The sequence below is a fragment of the Echeneis naucrates genome, chromosome 13, assembly GCF_900963305.1.
Source record: "Echeneis naucrates chromosome 13, fEcheNa1.1, whole genome shotgun sequence".
Lineage (NCBI taxonomy): Eukaryota > Metazoa > Chordata > Actinopteri > Carangiformes > Echeneidae > Echeneis > Echeneis naucrates.
Window position 1 is genome coordinate 12723895 of NC_042523.1, and position 26399 is coordinate 12750293.

General features: G+C 41.6%; 1 protein-coding gene across 2 annotated transcripts; it reads right to left on the bottom strand.

Moving 5' to 3' along the window:
* Positions 1-1050: 1050 nt before the first annotated feature.
* bmp16 (bone morphogenetic protein 16) lies at positions 1051-10061 on the bottom strand. Of its 2 annotated transcripts, XM_029518294.1 has the most exons (4): positions 9582-10061; positions 4262-4635; positions 3072-3595; positions 1051-2906 (listed from the first exon to the last, which is right to left on the bottom strand). In XM_029518294.1, the coding sequence occupies exons 2-4, from the start codon at positions 4626-4628 to the stop codon at positions 2559-2561; spliced, it is 1239 nt and encodes a 412-aa protein (XP_029374154.1). In that variant the 5' UTR covers positions 4629-4635; positions 9582-10061; the 3' UTR covers positions 1051-2558. The 2 variants fall into 2 exon arrangements, with proteins under 2 accessions (XP_029374154.1, XP_029374153.1); XM_029518293.1 differs by having other exon boundaries at positions 1051-3595.
* Positions 10062-26399: the final 16338 nt, after the last annotated feature.

Sequence of the window (26399 nt, forward strand, 5' to 3'; positions counted from 1 at the left end):
TGTAACTATAGTTCATCTTAATGACTTGCACACATCATTTCTTTTTATTATTGTCCTGTGCAAACAATTCATATGTTCCTTTGTTGTGAAATCAATTCACAAGCTTCCCTTTTCCTTTACTGCCACAGTTCTATAATCCACTTCCCATCAGTGCTTTTGCACTCACCTGCCAAGCCACCCCCCCCCCCCCTCCCCCCACAGCTCTACTCACCTGTGAACATAGCTAAACTTCATCTGGCCAGTTTATATTCACCAGCTCCACACGCACTCCTTTGCCAGATTGTTCTTTGCCTTTCACGCAAGACTCCCGGCTCTCTGTTATCAACCCCACCTGTCCCCGACCATGTCTTGAGACTCTGTGTCTCTGGAATCTGCCTCTCCTGAGCTGCTTGGGATTCTTTACCTTCTCCTGCCCTCCACTGAATACGAGGCAGCATCTATTGAATTGATCTTCTCCCTGCCCTGGTTACGCTTTTACACAATGGACCCCTGTAACATCATCCACGAACTCTGGCCATCCCCCAAGACCTTCTGCTCCTGTTTATCCTCCATCTGTCTGTTACTTTTTATTTTTTTACATTTGCAAATGAAGAATAGGAGGAGACTGACTATACAACCCTACTTCTGTCCTTTCTTACTTCCTTTCTTTCTGAGATCAGAAACATGTGTGCCGTTTCTGGGTGGTGGAGTGAAGTGATTCAGTGCCTCGCTGGTTTTGTCAGAGAGGCTCTGCAGTAGAGAGTACACATTTCCTCTTTCATTCAGAGCTGGCCCTACAACTAACAGCTGCTTCAGTGTGAGAATTTGTGGCTGCTTCCTTAGATACAATATCAAATGCAAAAACACTCTTAGATTTATGCTCTCTGTGGACTTCTGGCCCCTTTTTTTCTTTAACCCTGAACATGGCAATAAATCCACTGTAGGCTGATGAAAAATGTATACATGTATGTCTACAAGACTTTTTTGTACATGCATTTGGTCAAAAATGAAAAAATAAATGCACAAAGAAGAAAATGGTTGTTACAAAGACAAAAAACATGACACTTGTTGCTGTTTGCTTTCTTTATTAGAGGTATATTGTCAAACATTTTACAAGCTTTTGCTTAAATGTTTCCATTTAGAGAGAAAAATGCAACACTGAAAAACAGTTACTAAGCTCAGCAGAGAACACTTTTAAGCCCCTGTTTGAAAGGCACTAAAGTCCCAGTTTAAAAGAAAATGGAGGACTGAAATCTTCCATTTTTTTCTTGACACATGCAGACACAACTAACAAAGACACCTGTTGTTACACACTTCAGTAGCTACAATACACAGAGCTTCCAATCGACATGTTAGTTGAGCTTTTTAAGGGAACAACACTTAGGTCTGCTATCATGTGTTGAACACTGAAATGTGTGCAATGACTAGATGGGAACTTGAAGTAACACAGACCGTTAATTCAATACACTGAACATTTGTACTGATGTGAAGCTACCATAACTTGCTTCATGTGAACAGCAGGCTTTCAGTTTTCCATATGCTTTGCTGAGTGCAGGTATCTTAAATATTCTCAAGATTAAATACACCATATTGCTGCTATTTAAATACATAATGTGTCTTTTAAGTTAGAATTGCCATTCAGTGGAATTATGTATAATCACAAGACAACCATCAACTGGGTTTTCTTTACGTCTGCAAAAGAAATGTACAAAAAAAAAAAAACTCTCTTTCTTAAATAATAAGGATAGTAGTACATTCACACAATAGCATAATAGCAGTTCCTCAGCATTATTGTTGTGGTTTTAAATAGCTTGTGATGTAGGAGTGCTTGTAAGGGACAATCTGTCAACATGTTAATGTTCATATGTGCCCTACTTCTTGGTTCAAATACTGCAGAAACAACACTGTCACATAAAGTTTAGATGCCATGCTGGTGCCATCATCGTATTGCTAATGTAGTGAGTAGATCAGAAAGACACAGAATTTCATAAACTCTGCATTGGAGCTTAATACATATGTCCACACCACTGCCTACTTTAAGTCTTTACCATTTCATACACCTTCCACAACAGCTAAACACATGTGCCTGTCAGAGAGTCATGTTGGAGTGAGATAAGCAGCAAACACTTGAATATGAAGCAGACGCCTTCAGATGTTAAAGTGCTTACTTGTCATGGGAGAACAAGTAACCTGTCAGTTGACGGGGAGCCCAGCTACATCGTTCAAAAATTGGAAAAGAAGTGAAATGTATTTGTTGGCAGTTTACCTGTTGTGCCGAGCATATTTCTGCTCACACTTCTTCTGCCTTATTATTTATTGTGTTGTGTGGCAGGTTATGTCTTTTCCTCTCACAGTTTTCTTTTTTCTCCTTCTCACATTCCTTCCTCATGATAATGATGTTTAGCTGAGAGAACTCCCTCATCTCTACTCATCCTTCTCACATTGCCACATTTGTCTCTGCCAGTCTATATGTCTGTATGTTGTCTTCGGCATCTACAGTTGCTCTCTTCTTCAAAGGGCCCTTTCATGCTTTTGTTATCTCCCTCAATGCATCTCCCCCCACAGGATTCTCCACCTCACTATCGGCAGCCACAGCCTTCCACCACCATGTCCTGGTAATTTTTCAGCACTACTCGGTCTTGAGGGTCTAGGTATAGCAGGGCAATGGGGCTGAGGGAGGTGGGGACGCAGCAGGCCCGAGGAACTGCTCCATTCACAGAGTTGACCAGGGTTTGCACCATGGCGTGGCTCGAGGAGTTCATGTGGTCGGCGAGAGGAAAGCGACACTCTCCCAGGCAGAAGAAGGCGTCATAGCCGCTGGGTGCAATGATCCACTTATGCCAGCCCACATCCTTGAAATCTACATGCAGAGGATGACGGCGACATCTGTTACGAGAAAGCCGTTTCAGTTTTGCTGCACGGCCACCGTTTCTTTTAACCCTGCCACGTTCACTCCAACTGACCCTACCTTTATCACCACTCCAACCAGGCAAGGCATAAACAGTTTTTTTGGCCCTTACCCAGCTTTGGTCCCTATTATGGCCCTTGCTGCTGTTCCTTGCCCTTTCTTTCGTCCCTTTTCTCCCTCTCATCCTCCTGCCATGTTTCACTAAAGGCTCTCCACGCCCATCATGACTGTAAGTCACCAGGAGGGGTCTTTCCTGAGCCCAGCTGTGCTCATTCTGACCCACGGACCTGCACACCCTTAGGTGTCCCTCCTTATGTTTCTCTGCTTCCACTTTACTGGCAACAGAGGAGAGAATTGGGTCAGAGTGTGAAGAGGTGCTGTTCTCGGGTGTGACCTCCAGGAGAAACCCCAGAGTGCCACTCCTTGAAAGGACTTTATGGAGGAGTTCTGCGCTGAGGCTGAAAGCCTCCCAGAAATCATTTGTTTTATGAGCAGCAGTGAGTAACCTTGTCTCCAGCAGGGTGGGCTCCGGGTCCTCAGAGATATATAGGTTCAGTCTGTGTGGACCGGGGGCCAGAGAGGCTCTGCCGCTGCGGAGAAGTCGAAGCTCAGCAGAGAGTACTCTCTCATCTTGAGGGATGGAGGAGATATTAAAAAAGATGTGCACCCTCTTATGATCCACTGCTGAAGGACTCTCTCCATGTGGCTCTAAGAGGAGAGATAGGAAAGTATAGGAGTACAGTAAATCTTCTTCATATGATTGTAAATCTTTGCACCACACACTTAATATCGCACAAACTGACACTGACTACCTGATTTACTGATCCTTTGTTGAATTGTCTCAAAATCAAGGAAAATTCAAATGACCTCTTTTAAATACTTGTTGAAAATAACTCAAGTTATCATGATAGGATTGTGAATTGTACATTGTGTTTTTTTGTACTAGAATCAAAACAGAATCAAAGCCTATTAATACCCCAGACCTTGTGTAATTTCACTTCTCTCCTTTTAAAGACTGATCACTGCCTCAGTTCAGCACTGGATAATGGAAGTATCAATTGATTTCAAAGGGGAAATAACAAATGACCACAGAATAGCTTTTTCTTGTCAGGAATTCCCTCTCTGTGTCGCATTTTCCATCACAGGGCCTCACAAATTCTTCATTTTTTATAATTTGAGACATTTATCAAAATTTAGCTTGAACATTAGTATAATTTTAGCATAGTGCATATTCATAGGAAGGTTTGGTGAAATTGTAACAAACTGATAAAAATATTATTCCAGAGCTGGCTGCCTTGAATTAAATGGGAAATTAGAAGCCACTGGGCAGAGGGTGGAAGGTGGGTCAGCATTATGTTGTGTAAGTGAGTTTACCATTATGGTGGAAGCTGCGTACTGTGTTGGCCTGCTGGATGTGCTGGCTGGGAAAGCTGAATGATGGGTCCTCCACAAGATGGTACTGCTGCTGGTGGAAGCGATAAAGATCCAGAAGGTAACGGGGAACTGGCACTCCAGGCCGAGGGTCAGGCTGCGACTGCAGGCCCAGTCTGCTCAGGAGGAGACTCTGGATGGTCTGAGCCAGACTGGGCTCAGGGAGGGAATTGGTCGGTGGGTGTGACAGAGAGGAGGGCGTGAGGGACACCCTGCCATGGTCGATCTCGCTGGTGTCTCCACCCTGGCGCCCATACGAGGCTTGAGGTAGCAGCAGGACCATGAGGAGCAAGAGGTTAGCAGGGAACATGGTGGACCTGGAAGGAGACATGGAAGTGAGTAGAGGTGATTATCAGACAGGTATGGTGTGGTATGGCAAAATGAGAGGACGTGGAAAACAGAAGAAATGTTCAGCAAAAGGAGATAAAGATGACATAAGAATGTCTTTGTCTCATTAAATTCAAGTGCTTTGATTTACATGCATGTGAAGTAAACATGTCTCATCCAGAAATCACATGATATAATGACACAAATAAAGTATACGCTAAGAAATCTGCAAAAGAGCTGCTACAAGATGCTTCAGAAGTCTCTATATCATGCTTGTGTCTTTTTCTTCATGGACATACAAGTTTCTCATTAATCACCAGCCTTCATGTGGCATATTTTGTAGAAATAGCGTGACCATATATCATTTTAAAGGCGTTTGCTTGTTACTACCACCTGCAGAAAAAGTGCAAATTCTTTTGTTACGTTATGGCAAGCATCTCACCCCCAAAGGCCTATCTATTGCAATAGGATGCCTAAACAGGAGTAATCAATCTGCCCCCATCTGTAATTATATCATGCTCTGTTTGTGTGTCAAAAAATTTATAGTGCTGTGTATGAAACAGTTGTAGACTCCAGCATCATATAATGGAGATGTAGGAGTTTGTCCAATGCAAAACCAATTTCAAATCAAATCAACTACTGGAGAAGAAGTGCCACTTAAAAAGGAGCAGTTTTATCTATAGATGGCTGATTGACTGTGGTAGAAAATTCAGGCCTGTTGATATTGCCTAAAAGAATGACACAGAAACATTCATAACTCAGATATCGCTGGTATCTCTGTCGATTTTTATTTATGAACAAATGCCAGTCTAATACTCGGTCCAAATCCACCATTTTAAATTTTGTTTGCATCTGGTTCAATGATATGGAAAAGTGCTAACACTGCAGCAATGTGTTCATTGACTTTGGACTTCTGCAGGCCAACAAGATAACTGCTCCTCTCACTGAATACCTCCACAACAAAGCAATTGAAAGCTTGTTTTGCGTCTGGCAGATTAAAATATGTGGTTGAAGAAAACGAGTAGAGCTCTGTCTGTATAGAGAAATTTTGGAAGATCATAATTTTGAATGAAACGCTTTAATCCTCTGAAGCATGTGTATATGCAAAATGCTGATGATAAACAAGAATAGAAATGCCGTTAAAACTATGCTGTAAACCTTGTAAATGTGATTTCTGCCAGATAATTCCACGTGCTGTTGAACAGCCAAGATTTCTCTCAAATAGCAACAAGGTACAAGAGAGTCTGAAGAGTTTTTGTAAAACAGATTCAAAAGAGGAAAATCATCGTCCAGCATTGAAAAGATGAATCAGATTGTATTGGTACATGCAGTGATAAAGCCAAGCTTTCAGTAATTTGTAATAGAGATATGGTCAAACCCTAACCTCTGCTGTGTGGTGTTGGTTCATTCACTTCATGAGGATTACTGAAACATGATCATTTATTTACTTTGATCTTTGCCTGCATCATAATCTCTTAAAAAAAAAAGATGCTACTGTTGCTCCTTTCGTTAAACTTTCCTGTGCTGAGAGACGAATCCTTTACCAAAAATTCATCAGCTTATATCTTTCCTTGTCTATTCTCTGCCCGGGAACATGACCACCGTTAGGAGTAACACAAGGACCACAATGTCCTGGCAAACACCTTGCACCTTTGTGTGGGTGTTAATAACTGAGTAAGTAATTAGAAACCAGCAAGTTAAAGACCCTCTTGACCTGAAGGGGTTGAGGTGAGGTGTTAAAAGGGTCAGAACAAAGGAGGGAAACCTGCGGACCAGTCAGTCCAGTCAGAAACGATCTGAACCGCAAATGACGACAGCTCCCAAGAAATAAGGAAGAATAAAAAAGAATCATGTCGGTTTGGTTAAGAGGATAGAAGTCAGTGCATCTTAATTTCTATGTGTCACTCTCAAGTTTATTCTCATTCCTTTTCTGAGCTTTCACATATTTCTTGGCTCTATCTCTTTATCTTGTCTCTGTGAGGGACAGATGTGATTGGTCCCTTCAAAGTAAGATAACAAAGCTGTTTATGGCTGAGTGAACACATAATGACGCTGTAATAGCTGCTAATCTTACCACACGGCCAGAGAAGCAGGTTAGAAGGAGGTCACAGGTGTGAAGGTGTGTATATTTTTATGCATGTGTGTTGTCAATGTGGTACACGGTTCAAAGGGCTGCCCTGGGAAAATAAGCCACTTCCAGGCGTGGGAGTGTTGCTAGCTATCCTTTAAATTCTCGCCGCCCCACCCAGGGCTGTTCCACCTGAGGCAACGCAGCAGAGGACAATTACAGATTAGACTCTCTGCTGGACAGCCTCTCCCATATACTGAAGATGCCTGTAAAGCAGATTAAGGAGAACAACAGCAACCCTCGCCTGTACTTTCCTCACCTACAAACCACCCAGGTGACACTGAGGTTCAAAGGTTCAGTCATCACACAGTGGGGTGTGTCAGAGTGCTGTGTGGGGCAGAGGGACACTAATTAAAAGAGAGAAATGGGGGCCACGCTTGTCCTACATCACTTTGACATACATACAGCATCTCCTCTCCTTCCCGGCTGTTTCTATCTAATTTAAACTGGGCAAAGAGGATCCAGGCCTAATTTAGCATCTTTATGTGTCATGTGTATCAGGGTGCCACCCACCCAGATGTCAACTCATTCCAGTTAGTCATTTTTATGATACACCTCCCCTCCCCTCTTCCTCTATTTATCTCTGATGTTTTTTTTCTATCTTCTTCTTCTTCTTCTTTTTTTTAAAATTTTCCTCTTTGTCTGGATCTGGCATGACAGACCAATGACTTGATCTTACAGACTAAATTAGGAAAACTGTGTAATGAATTTGTCAGGAATCAGGTGAGGTGGAAAGGGTTGAGTTTAAGTTGGTTTTCCCGTCCACGTGCATGCTGCTTGACCTTTTAAATATATTAGACATGAACTGGTCTGCTGAGCAGACAGTGCCGTGACCCTGGCATGTGGCAGTGTGTGACGTCGCCGGCGTTCCCCGTGTCTTTCTGAACTCACTGATTAAAACCTCTGACCTCTGATGTCTCGTCACATTCCGTATATTTCAAGCCCTGCTTGCTTTCCCCTTCCTCTTTCCTCATTGCGTTCCGTGAACTTTGTCTTTTAGCTTTGTCCTTGAAGTTGTCACACATTATGTGTTTTTGTGCTTCTGCATCACCTTCCCATTCCCTATCTCGTTGCTCTTTCTTCCTAGGCCTTAAATGAATGGTGTTTTTGCGGAAGAGTGTGGCGGACCGTTGCCGGGCCAGAGGGCTGGAGTGTCACCGCAGCCGGCTGATTTATCCACCGCCACTGTCTTCATGTTACGCCTGATCCCTCAACTTTCTCTTCCTGTTGTTCTTCCCGTGTTTCTTTTCCCAAATTCCTCCTCTTGCTCTTGCTCTCTCTGATTTCCCTCTCCCGCTTCCAGCCTACATTTTTCTATGCTGCCGTCTCATTCTTTCAGAATATGATATGTGCCGCATACATGTGACTGGGTTCATTTTCTTGCTCTGAGCCTACTCAGATTCTCATAAAATATGTCATGTTCAGTAGCCCAGTGAGCTCAACTATGATGAACAGTATACAATTACACACTAAGTTCACTTCTGAGGATACATCTGTATCACACTGGTCATTCTGCTGTCACATAAAAACCAAACATACTTGGCACAATCTGTGCAATCAGATGTGAGGTTGACTATCACTGCACAATATTAACTGTGCTAAACTAGTCATTAATGCATGACTTGGAGCTGTGAAGTTAATATATAAATGAGGTGTGCGGAAATGTGTCCAAAACAGTTGTGAGAGTGGTTTTGGGTCCAACAGATGAAATCATTACGACAATATTCCACGTTGGCTGCTCTGTGGTTTTATTAGTCTCTTAGAACAGCACTTTAATTCATTCCACCTGGACCAATTAGTTGTCTAATGACCCAGATGTCCAGCGTCCCTTTCTGTTATTCATGCACACACATGCAAACACACACATGTGCGTGCTGAGAACAGTGAAGGGTTTGAACGTCCACTAACTGCCAGGAAGCATTAGCGCTAACACATGCACAAAAACACACAACTGAGAAGAAGCTCATAAATAGGTGAGAACAGTAGGAAACAGGATTGGACACATACACTCACACAAAAGCACAATTAAAGTTTTACGGACACTGAGGTGTTAAGCAAATTTGGTGCTTTGCGGGTCAAACACTGAAGTTGCAGTCTGTTCTACCTGACTGATCAGCTGCCATCTACACAAACTACACACACTAAGTTTTGACTTGGGTGTCATTGACGTGAGCTCGAGCTGAGCATCAACAGGTCACCTAATCCACACGGCTGATCTCTTTGATCTCTGTGCTCGCTTTTCTCATCCCTCCTCTTACGTCTTGGCCAGGGATGCCTGGAGGTCTCTGTGCCACAAGTGCAGAGTTTGGGCCTCCTGTTAACCGCAGTTGTGGTTAACAGGAGGCCCCACTGAAACACAACACTGAAAAAGCATCAGTGGAAATACTGACATATCTAACCCATGACTGCTGAAAGCTCAGAGACTGCTGTCGTTGTGTGGCTGACAGCTAAACCCATTTGAAATACAGAACAAAAACACACCGCTGCTTTTCCCATTAAAGCACTGAGGGCCAATTCAGACTGTGTATGTTTCAGCGGTGGTGACTTACATTATGCTCTTTGAACTCATAATGGGTGCATTATTCTTGGAGAAGTTGCTTACCAGACAAGATTATGATTGAGCAACACTGCGTGCCAGTGGCATATGCATGTGCATGATTGTGTGTGTGTGTGTGTGTGTGTGTGTGTGCGCATTTTTCCCCAGAGGGACTAATGGTTTCAGCAGCACAGTTCCTGTGGCCCGTCTCTTGACAGACCCGTGTGTGTGTCTGTGACTGTGAGTGAGAGGCATTGGGATGTAGTACTCACGTCCAGGTGTAGTGGGATGTATGCAGAGTCCATGGTTTATCCTTGAGCTCCAGTGTTACGATCCCTCGGCTCTTGCTCCCACTCCTTTGGACACAATGAACAAAGCAGAGCAATTTCTCTTGGTGCCTCTGTTCACCTCTCTCAGGACAGCCAATGCCTGTCTGTCCTATATCTCCTATGTGAATGGAGTGTAGGTAATGTGGCTTGCTCCATGTTTTTTCTCCCCTCTCTGCTGCCTTGCTCAGCTTCTCATCCTGTTGTCAGTGTCAGATAAGTGTTAAAACGTCCACCGGCTTCCCCTCTGCCTGCCTGACCTCTGCTAGTAGGCAACTCCCTTTCTCTGTCGCCTGCACTTCCACCTCTGCTTGTTTGGTGGCTGGCACTGCTGCTGTGCATGGAAGCTGCAGGAGAGAAATGACTTGTGTTTGTCTGTCTGTGCTGTATCACCGGCAACAACTCCCTCTTGTTGCTAAACCTCCTCACTATGTGTCTCTCCCTTCCTCTCCACTCAGTTCCTCCCTTTTGTATCTCCTCCCCTTTTCCTCTCTCACTCTTTCTCTCTCTGTCTCCCATACATACACACACACACACACACACACACACACACACACAGACACACGCACAACTTTTTTGTGTTTTTTTAACCTATACAAAGTGTCCAGCTGGTAAACTTAGTTCAACTCTGATTGACTTTCCTGGCCACCTCAATCCTCCCAAATAGTGATGTCACAAAGACCAGTCCCAGCACATTTGCAGGCTACACTCTCACACACACACTCACTCACACACACACACACACACACACACACACACACACACAACTTTAGGTAAGTGGACATTTAAGTCTTGAGTAACTCAATCAAGGAAAAGATCTCATACAAGCACATAACACACACACACACATATGTTTACACACACACACACACACACACACACACACACACACCTACACACAAACACACGTACATTAACCTGGTTCAGAAAACTCAGAGGTCATCACACAAAAGCAAATTATTTTTCACATCTCCTGCTTTAACAAACTCACCTGCTGTGTTTCGTTGGCACCATTTTACGTTTCGGCCAACATGCTCGCGGACACTGGCGCAGTCATTTTAAATACAAGAGCCATGAGAGTGAATAAGAGCAAATAAGAGCAGTTACAAAACAAAGGTATGAATGGATGACTCATAAGAGCCACCGCTACCATGAAGTCACCACAGTTGAGTTTTGTGATTGGATGGAAGTAAGCATTGAGGTAAAAAAAAAGAAAAGAAAGAAAAGCACTCTGTACTTCTCCACTATGGGTTGAAGCAAGGTGCATCTGTCCTTCCAGTGCAGAGCGGGTGGCGGGATGAATTGGTATTCATGGGCTGAGCCCATGAGAAAACGTCTCTTTAGGATGCATCGTCTCACATATTAGATCTCATCTGGAGAATCACTTGCCCACGTCCCCCTGCTCCTCCTCTCTGTCCCCTCCACTTGCTCTTCCCGTCCACTCTCATACAAACATACAAAAACCTCATCCACCAACCTCATTCATCCTGAGGCTGAGTAATTGTCTCAATGCAGAGCAACTTTACATTCAAATACATGCTGGCTGTGCTCCTAAAATACACAAACACACACTGGCTTTTGGAAAAGGTTTCACTTACACTCTGGTTGGTTTCACATTCAGCACTGTATGCTCGTGGCAATTGTGAATATGTGAGAGAAAATATGTAAAATGTTTGAGAGGCATTTTCCTGACATTGCACTGAAACACGGTCTTTTACAATCACATAGGTAGTGTGCCTCTGGGAGATGTAGTAAGTGTAGCGCATGTACTTCAACTGGGGTTTCAACCCTCATGACAAATCCTCCATTAAATCACAGACCTCCTGCTGATCCAACTGACCACGACCTTTGATCCCTCTTAGGAGGAGTTTGATCACTATAGATTCAAGGATTTTTCTGCCCTTTCCTATCTCCAAACATAGCCCACCTCAACTTCACTATAAGTCAGTCAATGTAATGTAAAACCAGCTGTTCTTCATTGCCACTTTATCCTTGAGTCTGTGGTAAAAGGAAACATTTCAAGGCACAATGGCTCTGACCAGCATACACCTTGTTATTACAGATATAGTAACATTTTTGTAAATTTGATGATTCACATGGCAATTAGTGTAGCTTTGCCTCAAAACTTCAGTGGGAAACCACTGAAGGCTTGGCTGTTGTTCACCAAGAGGAATTTAAATGGGGGTTTGGCTATTTTACTCAGTTTTTTGATTACTTTTCCAACCTTCAAATATACATATGGTAAGTGGACAGTAAAGCATTTGCTGTGTAAAAATGGACAAATGTCTTTGGCTATTTAGGGTTCAGACACCAAAAACTGAGCCACAGGCTTTACCAAGTGCCTTCTTCAAATAAGCAGTATTTCCAGCCTCCAGATTTCCCATCCTCTGGAAAAGCCGTCGGCTGCCTGTCCCGCTGGCTTCCGACGGGGGTGGAGAGAAACTTTTAAAGTAATACCTCACCGCCTTCTTAACAAGCCATTCATCCATTCTGTATCCCAGTGTTCCCACATCCATACGACTCCATTCCTCCATGGACACAGAGAGTGAGGCCTTGTCAGGGGAAGAGGATGAGGAGGATGATAAGAAGGAGGAAGAGGGCGTTTGAACTCAACTCAACTACATCCTGCCTTCTTTTGTCCTTTTCAATAAACAGTCACACATAATTGCTCATTGATGATGCGGTCATCTGTCATTCAGTAACAGTGGGAAGAAGGGCAGCAAACCTGAATAGGAAGGTGACCTGGCCTCATAGCAATGGTAGTAACAGCTGTAAGAACACACACACACACCCATGTGTGTGTGTCTAATAAAGTAGTGGTAACATCTGTTTCCCCAACACTTCATATAACGGACTAAATCTGATTTAAATACATTTCAATTCTCTTTTATTTATATGCCAAACTATAATATATATCTCATGGAGTACAGTAAAGACAATATCTTGACCCACAGTATCCTCTACTATATATAAGCAACAGCTCCACCCGGAGAAAGCACAGGGTGGTGGAAAAACTGAGGGGAGGGACAACTGTTTATAACTATGTATACTGTTGTATTCAAGCGCTGTCAGACTGAGGAGAAACACAAACCAGATGAGAGAGAAGACAGGTTAATGACGTGCAGGAGAATGGTATAAATCCGTTACAAATTGAGTAAGAAGTGCTCAGCGCATCATGGGAGTTCACCCATGCTGTCCTCACCAGCTTGATGCCTGAGCTTGACTGTTACTGTAATATAAGCAGACTTAATGTTGAATTTACATTTATGATAATTCAAATGATCTAATTGCGTGTATTTATCCAAAGGCATCTACAAATGTATGGTGGTAATCTGTTTTCCCGCCCATTATACTGCAATCGTACAGAAGGTATGAAAACTGTTGAGTAAAACATTTTATGGGTGGCTCTGATTTAAGAGGATGAGAACTTGTGGGGCAGCGCTGCCGCAAGTAAAAAGTTGACAAAGGACAGACAGGACAGGAAGTTATCTCTGCTGGCACAACAGATGACCTGGGAAAGGGTTCACCCTAATATCCTTAGTATTGGCCAATAGCCCCTAGTTGTGTAACATTTCCCATGCATGTGCTCACTGTACACACTTGATTTAGAACGTCCTGTTGTTTAGATAAATAAAAATACAGCACAATCCAAGATGGGAATAATTAAATGAGCCACCATACAGAAGCAGGATTTGTTAAAATCACTCCAGTTGTCAACCTATCAACTCCAGGCATTAAGTAACTTAACATAAAGCCCTGGGAAATGGAAAAGCACTTTATTCTGAGCTGTGAAAACTGTTTAAATGAATCCATCTATTAATTTAGAACTTCTGAATATTCTGAGCATGAAAATGTTTCATTGATTGTGCTGGAAGTAAAATGGCCAGCGATGAGAAGCAATCTGCCTTCACTGTTATGAAAATGAAACCACTGAAGTGACATTGATAAACATCCACATGATGTGACGTCTTGTTTGGAGAACCAATGGAAACAATGGAGCTTAATGACTTTGTCATCTGTAATCCTTTTCCAAAATCAAATTTTCCTGAGAAGAGCACGTCACATAGCAGAGTGAGCCACTCGAAAAAAAAAAAACAAACTCCACAGGCCCCAAAATAAGCAAAGATTGATGCTCAAACACTTAATGTGATCGCTGCCTCACTGGGAAACCACTTGAATGATAAACATGAGAGTCATTTCTTTGGTGACCTTACATTTACCTTCACAATTTATATTGTTCCAAATGCCCTAAAATGATCAAACTTGGTGAGCTGCTGGTTCCTCAAACAGTTCACGCTAAACTTGGATTTCTTCCATTGTGTTTGCAGTACAACCATGCTCACCTTTCATCTTTAATTTGTAGTAGTCAGTTAACTAAACCACAGTGAGCATTAAGCCGTCAGAGATCAAAGGTCAAGGTCACTTTCACATCATAAAACACGCTAATTGTGCTAATTACTGTGTTAATAATGACACAGCATAACACAAATGTCCATCAGGACAAAATGAGGAAGGATTGGCAATTTATATCCTGGTTAGTGTGAAATCATAGTGTACGTTTTAAAGAATTATTTTAGTGCCGTAACTGAGGAGGAGAAGCTTGTTAGCATATTTCATGTGACCAACAAAGTGCAACACTTACTGACACTGTGTATCAGCATCAACATGTTTAAACATATATTTAAATATGACACCATTGTTGATTCACGCCACCTTTAACAGTGACCATTCAGAAGAACTACAAACATTTTTAAAACTTAAACTTTTTTTTATCTGCTGGCTTCTTTTGATACCTCCTTATATGCTGATGATTTGTTTATTACATATGAATGCTTCAAAATACCACAAAATGAAGACTGTGTCTTGCAAGATATCCTGTTGGGTCGAGTAATAATCATGTTGTCTGACTGCAATGAAAGCACGATGTTGATCTCAAGGAGCAACCCTGAACAGAAGAGCAAGGACAAATTAGAACAAATTAAAAGGTTTATAAATCCCTTTTCCCCATTAAATTTTAGAAACTGTTACAATGAGATGAAAGAAGGCTTATTTTAATAGATATAAAGCAAATAAATCCACGTGAGTAACAGACACAACATGATGAGAAGTGTTCAGATTGCAAGTTAGATGCATCAAGATGCAAAAAAACAAACAAACAAACGAAACACTTGATTAGTGAGTGCTACATGCTGGTAAAAGGACAAATAGATAGTGAGAATAAAGAGGGAACAGGGCAAAGAATAGAGGGACACAATGAAGAGATTTAAATTCAAGTTCACTCCAATTCAGAGAAATGGCTACATGACCTGCATGAATGTACACACAGACACACAAAACACACACATACACACACACACGCTGACAGACTATACACAGATGCAGTCACACAAACAGGGTCTGATGCTTTCATTCACCAGTGAGGTATTTCAGCGTGAGTTTTTGCAGCGATAAGATTTCATTCCTTCATCCTGAGGTCAGTGTTTCTGGAGAAAGAGGCGATGTCTGTGTGTGTGTGTGTGTGTGTGTGTGGGTGTGTGCGTGTATGCGCGTGTAAGAATGTGCTTGTGTGTTTTTCATGCCATCACCTCATGTCCTCCTGTCCTGCCCACTCAAACTCAACACAAAGCTTCCTGCCATTTCGTTAAAAGGACAAACTGCATAAAGGTCTCTTACAGCAGCCATGGAGCCTTGGACAGCTGATGTACAGAGGCAGATGGGAAACTGCACCACATCTGAAACATGTTTTAAATGACTGTACAACACAAAATTTATCATAATCCATACACTTATGTATTAATATTAGACACATTTTGTTTTCATTTACAAAGTTACATATATAAAATTCCTTTTGTAAATATTATGTACGCCTTTACCTCAACCTTTTTTCTTAAAAAAAAATAAATAAATAATAATATATATATATATATAATCAGCCAGTCTCACTGAGATCAAGAGCTCTCCTGTGGCTCTAGAAGGTGGTCACTGAAGGGTTTATCTTGATACACGAATCTTATCCTGAACTTCTACTGGAAACTCCTTTTTTAAGTGTAATTCTCAGAAGTTAAATGAATAGTATTTATCAAAATACTAAAGTTTTTCAACTTTTCTTAATTTTACATCCTAAAACTATCAATATTCTAAATAGTATTGTTTTTACTTTTATTTATTGCATATTTGTGTAAATACGATGTAGTCAAATGAATGAGCAACACACTGATTATGGAAAGTTCCTGCCTATTTTGTTTAGACAAAAAAAAAACAATAAATACAAATCTCTTTGAGAGAAACGAAACTGTAAGATTATGAAAGGAAACAGGAACGAGATAACAATTGTTATCATAAAACAATCTCCGCAGCACCTTTCAGTTGGATCATGTTTGCTGATGCTAAAAGCAAGGCCATTGAAGAGGCATAGAGGCATCTTTTGTGTTTGTGTTTGTATTATTTGAGAGTGTGAGTGTAAAACACACAAAGAGCCTCATTTAAGCTGATATGCATTCATTATCTGACTCAAGGACATTTAACAGGGATAAACTTGTGTCCAATCAGACGCCCACCTACACTCTTCAGTATCTAGAGATGATACCCAAGTCCACAAACACACACAAACACAAACCCACTCACACACACATAGTTGGTACAGAACGTAAAACTTTAACATTGAGAATTAATCTAAGGTGGATGATGTTATCTGGTTTCTCTCCATCTCCTAATTAAAAGCAGCACGTAACATAAACCAGGTCCTTTGCAGCATGCTAATCTTGTGTGGTAAATGCTTACAGCACGAGGAGAAACGCTGTGATCCAAGAAAACATTTCATTTGGCTTTAACCTTTAGAATTATTCTGTTTTATTCTCAAGCATTTCTGTCCAGAATCAGCTACAAGCATCAGATACACTGATTTTTCAAATAGTGATTATTTTTTTAGATTTACGTCTATCAAGGTGTTGAGCTTACACGAAAAACAGAAGATTGACAGTTAATGTAGAAAAAACATTAAAACAAATGTAAATTTAATAGGAAGAGAGGTGGATACTCACGTTCTGGCAGCCATTTTGTGCGCATTTCAAATATGAGAAAACAGATGGGCACACAGTGCTTCAGCACTTATGATGTCTGACTATGTGTTTACATGCTGCTACACAATACATATATATATATATATAATAATAACTGACATATTATAGGTTTGTATATGCATTAGTATGTGTGTGTGTGTGCGTGTGGTTAGTGATAACAGGAAGCTGGCCCTCCATGTTGACACGAACCTGCACTTGTGATTGGCCGTTTGTAATAAATAAACAAATAGATGAGTGACCTACTCAATCCACAAACAGCAGAGCTCTCTGTGAGACTAAAATAAGACACAGCAGGCGCTCTGCGCCATCAAACCCAAACAGGAACACCTGCAGCTTACCCCTCAGTCGAGTCTGTCGTCATGACAACGTACAGCAATGCAAACAGTTTATAGTAGGATAAGGATGGGTGGGAAAGATTTTGAAGATGCCAAAGGGCTTGAGTAATGAGATGGGATGAACTACAGCTGAACTGAAAGACATGTTATAACATCACCAACACAGCAGAAGTTGGAGACAATTGCAGAAATAAGGAAGAGGTGAAGGTTTTGGATAGCAAAGAGAAAAAAAAGAAAATCGGAAAGCCAAGCAGGAAGCAGAGAGCCCCAGAGTGGGAGACGGTTTGAGTGTGACAGTACAGGATAGAGCTGGTGACTGAGGAGCCCCGAGGCCACAAAACTGACTGTCATGTTCCCTCAAACATACATGCAGGCAGACTGAACTAGGGTAGACATGGCCACCCTGCCAGCATGTGTTGGGCATGTTGCAGTATATAATACTCAGTTTTTATGTCTACTCGATCATGGATATTAGTCTCCAGAGAGATCAGACTTGTGCTCACAGTAAAATAAAAAATGTCCAACGAGTTATGGATGAAAGTTCGGTGCTGACATTCAGAGTATTTTCAGAGTCATTTGTGCTCGTGACTGAACTTGCAATATGATAATGAACTTTGATACTTAATTGTTTTCATATAAGTCTAAAGAATGGAAATGACCTGCATTTACTCCTCAATCTAACCTGCATCTGTACAGTCTGATTTCTGTAATTCTGTGGTGCTTTGATTGTGGAGAAGATGATCTGTTATTCATTCAGTATTTCACACCACAGACAACTTTGTATCTGTGGGTTGACCCTAAGGGAGGATGTTGTGTCCTGCACTGTTAGTGATCTCCTCTTGGAGGTTAAAATGCCCTCTAAACAGCTGCAGCACCTGCTCATATTTCTCTCTGAAGCTGAGTTATAAAACACGAGTCTCCTTTCATACATAAAGTAAAAATTCAGGCTCACAACTCATGAAATGGCAGAACAGACCAGCTGTATCTGGAGTCCGTGTCTGTGTGTGATTATAACGCGGCTGAACATACATTTGGTCATCCTGCATTTAGACAAGCTTATACGGAGCACATGTGCTCAAGAATATATGTTTGTTCTTTGTTGTAGAGGTACACGCCTGTCTGCATGTGTATTTCCCATGAAGACCACACTGTACATATGTGTAAGTGTTATTTATGCATCTCCTCGCTGTCTCATAGTGTGTCAGCTCCAGATGTGCTGGGGTCAGAACAGGACTGCCCTCCCTAGTCCAGATGTGTCCAGGTGTGGCCTGCCCCGTCACGCCATGCAGCCCAAATTCTCCATACAGGGCGCGAGGTCAGACACATTTCCGAACTCTGAGTGAGAAGAACCAAATGCGAACGATAAAATTCAAACATATAACAAGTAACTTTGTGAAGATTTGTTTGTCCAGTTAGTCAGTTTAACGTCCTGTTGATGCAGGTTTGGGTAAAGTGAATGAACATCAAGTGATTCATCCTTCTGTTCCTATCTTTAGCAGGATGTGGTTATCTGTCCAGTCTGGACAGCTGTGTCCATTGATATATTAAGCCAGGCGAAAAAGACCAAGTTTAAGGACAGAGATCCGCAGTTTTACAGCAGGAAAAGGGCACTCAAGTCTTCCTTTCTCCGGCACAGTGGAGGGAAGAGAGATTTAGACAGAAAAAGATAAAGAGGGGTCCCTGGGTTGAAAGAGATTTCAAATAAAGATTTATCTTGGGAAGATGTGTGAGAAATGAAAGGATGGGGAGAGTTTGGTGTCATTGGAAGAAGAATTTGGGTTCTAGGGGCATCGCAGTCTGTGGTGGAGAAAACAAGAAGAAAGGGAAGAGGGAAGATGTGCTGTACATGTTATCTTGCCTCTCTGTTTACTCAGATTCCTACTCACAGATAGCATCAGCAAATAAGCTACAGCCAAGTCGATGCCGCTGGACCAAGCCAAAGCTGACCTTTTGCCTCTGTGAACACACACAGCACAGACACGCACAAACACACACGGACACCCACCCACACACACACACTTAGCCCTGCTGCTCTCTTCCTTGTGCCCATTAGTAAACACTGAGCACTGGCGTGGGCTGAAGAAAACAGCCTGGCCTCTGTAAGTTTAGTCAATTGAAAAACATAAACATTAAGTTTAGAATTTGTTTTGTTGCCTTGATTGGACTTTTCCAATATTTTTGTCCCTATATATAAACTCTAATTTGTACTTTGTGAGATAATTAATAGGTCAGTTCACCAAAATGATCATGTCAGATGGAAGTATGTGTGACTTTGATGCAAAGGTCAAGGCTGTAGTAACATAACAAAACACAATTTTGGCCTTGAAAAATATCTCAGGAATTTGGCATCAACTTGGTCTGGTTTTGGTTTTCAAAGGTCAAAGTTTAAGATCATTGTGACCTCAAAAACACTAATTACATGACAGTTTAGATCAAATATCTTGAAGGATAAGGCCAACTTCACTGTGACGCCATAATGTTCTGGTTCTAAGTTATGGTTATTATTCAGTGCAGCTACTCAGGAAGTGGAGACTGTGACCATATTTCCTTCAACCTGGCTGGTCGGTAGAGGCAAACTGAAAGGTTCTCTTTGTGTTGTTTTTCTCCTGTCGACACTTTAATCTTTCCAAGATAGCAAAGTATTTTGTGTGGCCATGTACATCTCTAACAGCTTTATTACACCTGGACATTTAATGTCATCACATTGTCATCACATTGATCTCATTATACACATTAGTGAATTCCTCCACCATAGACTGTTTGGTCCTCACTCTCTGTGCAGTAAATGAGTTACTTGCACTCAGCAGCACTGTACTCAACATCTATGCACCTGCTTATTCATGCAATCATCCAATCAGGCAATCAAGTGGCCGCTGACTTCGACAGTGGGCTGGATTGAGTGGTTTGAGTATTTCTGCCACTGCTGAGTGTATTGTAGCACTTCAATGGCTGTTTGATGAAGCAAGAACAGTGGTGAGCTTTGATATCACTATATAGGAATTATAATGTATCTTGTGCGAGAGGAGGCTCCCCTTAACCGCCAGGTACCTCATTTATATTCCACCTCCGCCTCTATTCTCTTTATTCCTCTCTTCGTGCGACAGAGTGATGTGACAGTAGAGAGCAGACAATGTCGGGTTACCCTGGTAATTTGGGGAGGAGGACGGAAGTATCCCAGGCAGGCAGCATCCTTCCTGCCAGTGTGGTGTGAGTCCCACTGATGATTCACCAGCCTGCACGATGAAGGTTGGTGACCCCAATCTGAGTAAGGCAGGAGGAGGAGGAGCGGGAGAAGAAGGTGGATGAAGGGAAGGGGGATAATAAGTAGGAGGGGAAGGTGATGCCTACGTCAGTGGCACTTGCTAATAGGCAGATGTCCTTGTCTATGACACAAGTAAATCATGTCTCTTGGGGCAAAGAATAAAAGAAAGAGAGGAGAGGAAGGGAGGAAACAAGGATGGTGGCGATTGAGATTGCTGTCTGAGGGAGCACTGGACTGGAAATGAATGCGTGTCTAAGTGGAATTATAAGCAATTAGACGAGCTTCTGAATTCACTGAAATGCCTTTTGCTGAACACAGAGTACAAGGTGTGAAGTAAAGGAGTTGAAATAATTCAGCTTAAGTGTTTTAAAATGATTTAATTGTGTTGCATCTTATCGTATCTATTGTGTCATAAGCTCTTCTTATGCTTTCTATGTATCATTGCATTTTTCAGCATAGCTAAGTGAAAGATGTAGTAGATGGTAAGTCTATGAAGGAGTAGAAAAATTGAAATATTCAAGTACCCCAAAAAGTACAGCATTGGAGGAAATGCATTTAGTAGCAGTCTCCCTTCATCTTTTTGGGAAGCAGTCAAGGTTTGTAACAGTGGTTCTGTCTCAGCACATGGTTACAGGAAGATACATTTTCACAAGTATGTGATCTCCCCACTGATTAAATAGCTCCATCCCAGACAACCACCCCCTCTACCAAGGCAGCTTCCCCTCATCAGACACCATCATCAGACCTCCCTTACAAACACCATAAGCACATATCTTAGCAGCATACTCATTTAATGCCGCAGAAACATTTCCTCAAGTGGTATTTGCTCACTGGAGTGCTTCCATATGTTTTCCCACATAAGATGCTGATAATAATAATATGATCCATTTTGAGAGTGGGCATACACAGCAGAAGTCAGGATTGGACCCATGCCGCCTGCAGCCAGTTCCAACAGGAAACCACTTCTCAAATACCACATGGCTACTTCCTATTTTTGTCTAATTAAAGGACTGTTGCGCTGAAATGGAAAAGGTTTCGGTGGCAGGCACTGGACCTGGCTGAGAGGTGAGGTAGAAAGTGATTTTAATGGTAAAAATACTACCTACTTATACTGTGGGATAAAATGGGCCTCACCACTGCTTTCAAGAAGCTTTTAGATGAAATTTCAATGGTCCACCTGACTGTTGCCCTGCAGCAGGACTAAAATGCAGATGCAGAATGATAGGAAATGAATGCTCATGTAGGTCGCGTAAATTTGTTGAACTGCAACAGAGGCGAAATAACCTGACAGAACACTACAGGAAAGTAGTGTTCTGTCGAGTCCTCCTCTGGAGTCCATGAATGCCTGTCCAAAGTTTCATGGCAATACATCAAGCAGTTTTTCTGTTTGAAACTTGGATGAACTGACCGCCACACCCTCTGTAGAGGCAGAAGTAGCTTCATCAGGGGGGAAAGAAAACCTCAATCATAAAGATAAACGTGTGTGACGCTTTCACACGGTGATATTCACAAACCAGTCTGAAAACTATCAGCACTGCAACCTCCAGGTCTCAGATGATGAATCTGTCCAATCAGCGTTGTTTGGTGGCTCTTTAGGATCACAGACAATAATTAGCAGCTCCTTCCTGTGTTTACTCCTTTGAGAGAGGGAGTCAACCACGATGGAGTCCACAGACTTACAGATAAATGAAGATAGTGTTAATCTTACCCTAATTAGTGCTTCCCTTCTCCTCCCACCTCCTCATATGTTTTCCTGTCTAGACTTGAGTTGAGTATATGCGTATCCTCTCCCATATGATGTTGTGGCAGCTTTTTGATCTCATTAACTAGCCTTTTGTCTCTTCATGCTGCACATTTACAGCAGCATTTTGTAATTTCACAGGTTATAATGTTGTGACTTGCAAAGGAAGCCAGTGCTTATAAAGCATATATATACTACAGAATCAGCCTAAACACATATAAAAAGCAATGTTTCTTAGCCAAACAGCTTATTTATGTTCAGGGCCCAGACTGCAGCTCAGTGGGGTCCAGCTGGCATGCTCCCCTGCTGGCCCCTTTATCTCTCTGGCCACTTGAGTCGGGGAAGTGAGGCTGCCACATTGCGCCTGGCCCTCACAATCACTGGATATCTTCCAAACCCCCCCCCCCCAATCCAACAATAACTCAAACAAACCTGGGGACCGACTGTGACTCAGCCATTCCTCTCGTGTCTGCCTGTCTGGCTGCTTCAACAACACTTCCATTGCACACTGAACAGTAAATACCAGCATGCAATCACACTGGGACAAACGGGATTTGTTTTAATCAGGAAGAGTTATATTAATAATAACAAAAATGATCATGATGATGGTGTCTCTGTATAATAGAGATAAAAATGGTGATCATGAAAAATAATAATAATTCATGATCAGCTAAGCATCATCTCTCACGTAACATTGCATGTCAGTAATTCTCATAAATTGTTGCATTGTTCCTGTTTGTTTTGCATTGAGGTTGCAGCTTTCATTCGTTTATGACCATCTTTGAAGGCACAAATGTTACAGTCACAGATGAGACACAGAAACTGTCACAAACTACATAGTAATTACAGGGAGAGTCTAAGACCACACATATGGCTCTGCTAACATCCCAACATCAGCAAATTCACAAAGATGTTAACATGCTGTGGTAGGAACAGCTTTGCTGGTTGGTCATGAATCAGACTAACCCAAAGGTTGCACTGGGAAAAGAGCATGTCAAGGTATTTCATTTGATAAAAGCTAATAGTCTGGTTGCAGCACCCGAAAAGTCAGTGATTCACCAGAGTCAGTTACACCCTGCCTCCTAGAAATGAGAGGTGTTTTATGGAAAACATAATGTATAGCTGGATTGTGTTTACCTAGTTTGAATAAATGGAAAATTGCATTTATTGAAAGCAGCAAATATGCCAGAAGGTGGTGAGGAGGTTGCAGGTCAAACTCTGACTTAGAAAAGGCACATATCAAACAAAGTTATTTAAAAGTAGATTTATAAAAACTCAGGACATTATCTTTGGACAATCTACCTACTCATTCTGTCTCAAATTTACTTTTGTGTTAATAAGGAAGCAGAACGGAATTAGGGGCAATTTGATTGGTTTGTCAGCTGATTGAGTAAATTCGCCATCGCACTGCTTGACTCATGTCCGTGTTGTTGTCCTCTGTGTGCGACAGCCCAGAGGCAAGCTCATTAATCAGTTACATTGTTTATGTTTAGTTTCAGTCTCATTCAAAAGCTCTTCAGTTTCATCATGTGAATCATCTCCCCTGAAAATGTCCATAATCAAACACACTAAAAATACATGATCATGAGGTCACTGCCCAATTATTTTAGTCTGTTGGCAGGAGTTTGGGGCAAAAGGGTGATTAAGTGGTTTTCTAAGTTATCAGACACTTGCCAGGAAGTGAGAAAGGGCCACAAACAGGAAGGAGCGGAATGTGCTTCCTGTTGGCTGGCGGTGTTATAGAGGGCAGATTCCTTGTACCATCACAACTAAGGCATTGACACACCAACAAACACAAATGGAAACTAAAAGGCAAGAATGTTTTTGCACTGAAATCAGGGAGAAGCAGACTGTCAGGAAAGACAAACAGTGAGGCTAGATAACACCGAGACAGTGTGTTCCCGTGCACCGCCACAAATAAGAGAGCATGAATCCAACTGAGAGGAGATAATGGTAGCACTTTACAACCAGCAATTAGACTGCAATCTAGTTGTATTGATTAAGTTCAAATTGGTGTCTAACCCTAAAAACATGTTTGAAAAGGGTTTACATGCACAGCAAAACAAAGAAAGCCCCCCAGAACTCTTTTTCCATCCAGTAAAATGTTCTATCGGCTTGAGTGTGATTACTTTGATCCATAACTAGTGTCATCATAAGGAGTCTGCAGGCAAAGGTCTGGGGAGGGCTCCAAACACTCTGCAGCACTGAAGCTTCCTAAAAACACAGTGGCCTCTAAGTAATTCAATACAAAGAACTACAAGGGTAGACCAGTTTTGATAAGAGACCCTGATGGTCTTTGTGCCTGAACTCCAGACATCCTCTGTCGAGATGGGAGGAACTTCAGACAGGAGAAGGCCATTGTTGAGGATGCAATCTGCAATCTCAAATCAAAATACTTAAAAATGTATTATTTGATCCCACACTACAGGGATGTGTAATATTGACCAGCAAAAACAAATCAACTACATCCTTGAGCTCAATAAATGTTGGTGCCTAATTTGAAGAATTTCTTCCTGACAAATTCTTCATGAATTCATCTGAAAGAATTTGTGCTGGCATTCCCCCACATCAGTGCACCGATGCTCTTGTATTATAATTATATCTTTTTAGGAGGCACCGAAACGTTGTGGTTTCTCTGTGTCGGTTCACCCATGGCCAGTGCCTGCATGTTTATAAACGTGGGGATGACTAACAGGAGGGCCGATACCTGCTTGAATTACCATACCAGAACCAAAGAACGTTACAACACACAGGGAGAGAGGTTGTGACTCTGCTCAGTACACCAGCACACTAAAGAAAACTGTTTGTCACTACATTTATTATTCAAAATGCCTTTTACAGAATATTTCACTTATTGAACGTAGTCAAACCACGATCTAAAAATATGTAATGAAACTGTTAATTGTACAGGGCTTTATACAATACGCAACCAAAATTATACACGTGAAACAATAGAGAAACAGGTATGTCTGTGTGCTGCATGTAGTCCTGTAGATGCTTATGGACTCAGAGTTGATCATCACAGAATTGAGAGTGAGAACTGAGGGAGTTGAGAGGTGCTGGTCACAGAACAGCATGCCTGTGTAGATGAAATTAACATTGGTTGTCCTTGAGGGCTTCCTGATTGAATCACACAGGCCCAGTGACGTCACATAAGGTTTTAAGTCATATTTCGGATTAGGGAGGGCGAGTGAGAGAGAGGGACAGAAGATGAGTCACTGCCTCATTGATGACTGTCTACACTGAGTGGTCAGATAATTCAGGCACAAAAAGAGACACAGGCACAGCCCGCCTGCCTAATGGCACTCAAATAAAATGACTTATTGGGAACTCGCAAAATACACCTTTTAGGAAGATTAAATAGTATTGATGCCCTCTCCTTGTCCTTATGGTGCTGGTGCTAAACCATGACGAATACTGCACTTCTGTATTCTTTTATTTATGACCTAGGATTTAAATAACTAATATTTGTGCCGTGCTCAGATATGGAATCTGGGTTCACTGTGTTATAAGATTACTGAGACATACAGAAATATGATCTGATCACCTGATTGATGAAATACTATATGTTGAGTGGCTAGTTAAATTCAGAAATGTACCTCTGTCTATAATTTTTTTGGATCAGTGACTGAAAACTATTAAATTAATTTTTTGTTCAGTCTGGTATTTGCTTATTCAGATATTATGCAGCATATTTCTGTTGAATTATTTGATATGGTTAGATGAAAAATATGTTACATTTTGAGTTTATTTTTCTCATTTCTACAACAACTGGTGTTCAGGAATACTCGGGCTAAAATATCATATGAGATATATGACATAAACATAATGTTTATCGCAACATTATCACTAAAATGCCAGACTCTAAAACATTTAAATATTTTACAGTTTGATGGGAATGCACAAACGCCGTGTCCAGAATTATAACTTTAGTAACATTAACTACTCAAAATGAGAGTGAAGTTTGACTGCCCTTGGAGTGTGGCCATTAGGAAATTTGATGCAGAATGAATAATTTGGAACAACAGCCAGCAGTTGAAGCAATATAAATAATATGCTGTCCAGATAAAGTATCACAACTAAACAAGGCCAAGAAATTGTTGGGGGGATGTAACTTGAGCTCTATGAGTATGTGTGTGAAGGGCAGGTGAGTGAAGATCCAAATGTAACTCTTAAAAATGTAAGAGAGAAGTGAGGCAGAAGTGCAATGTCCCAAAAATGAGCTCTTTAATACAGGAGTTGCAAATAGTCCTACTGAAAAAGGCGGGCAGCACAAAACAGGTAAAGCAGAGAAATCCAAGGTCAAAAACAGGTCAATGAAAACAAATGAGAGAGAGAAACCCCAGA

Coding starts and splice junctions, on each gene's coding strand:
- bmp16 (XM_029518293.1), bottom strand. CDS start 4,628: ATGTTCCCTGCTAACCTCTTGCTCCTCATGGTCCTGCTGCTACCTCAA. Junction 3,596..4,261: donor ACGCAGCTTCCACCATAATG/GTAAACTCACTT, acceptor CTCTCCTCTTAG/AGCCACATGGAGAGAGTCCT.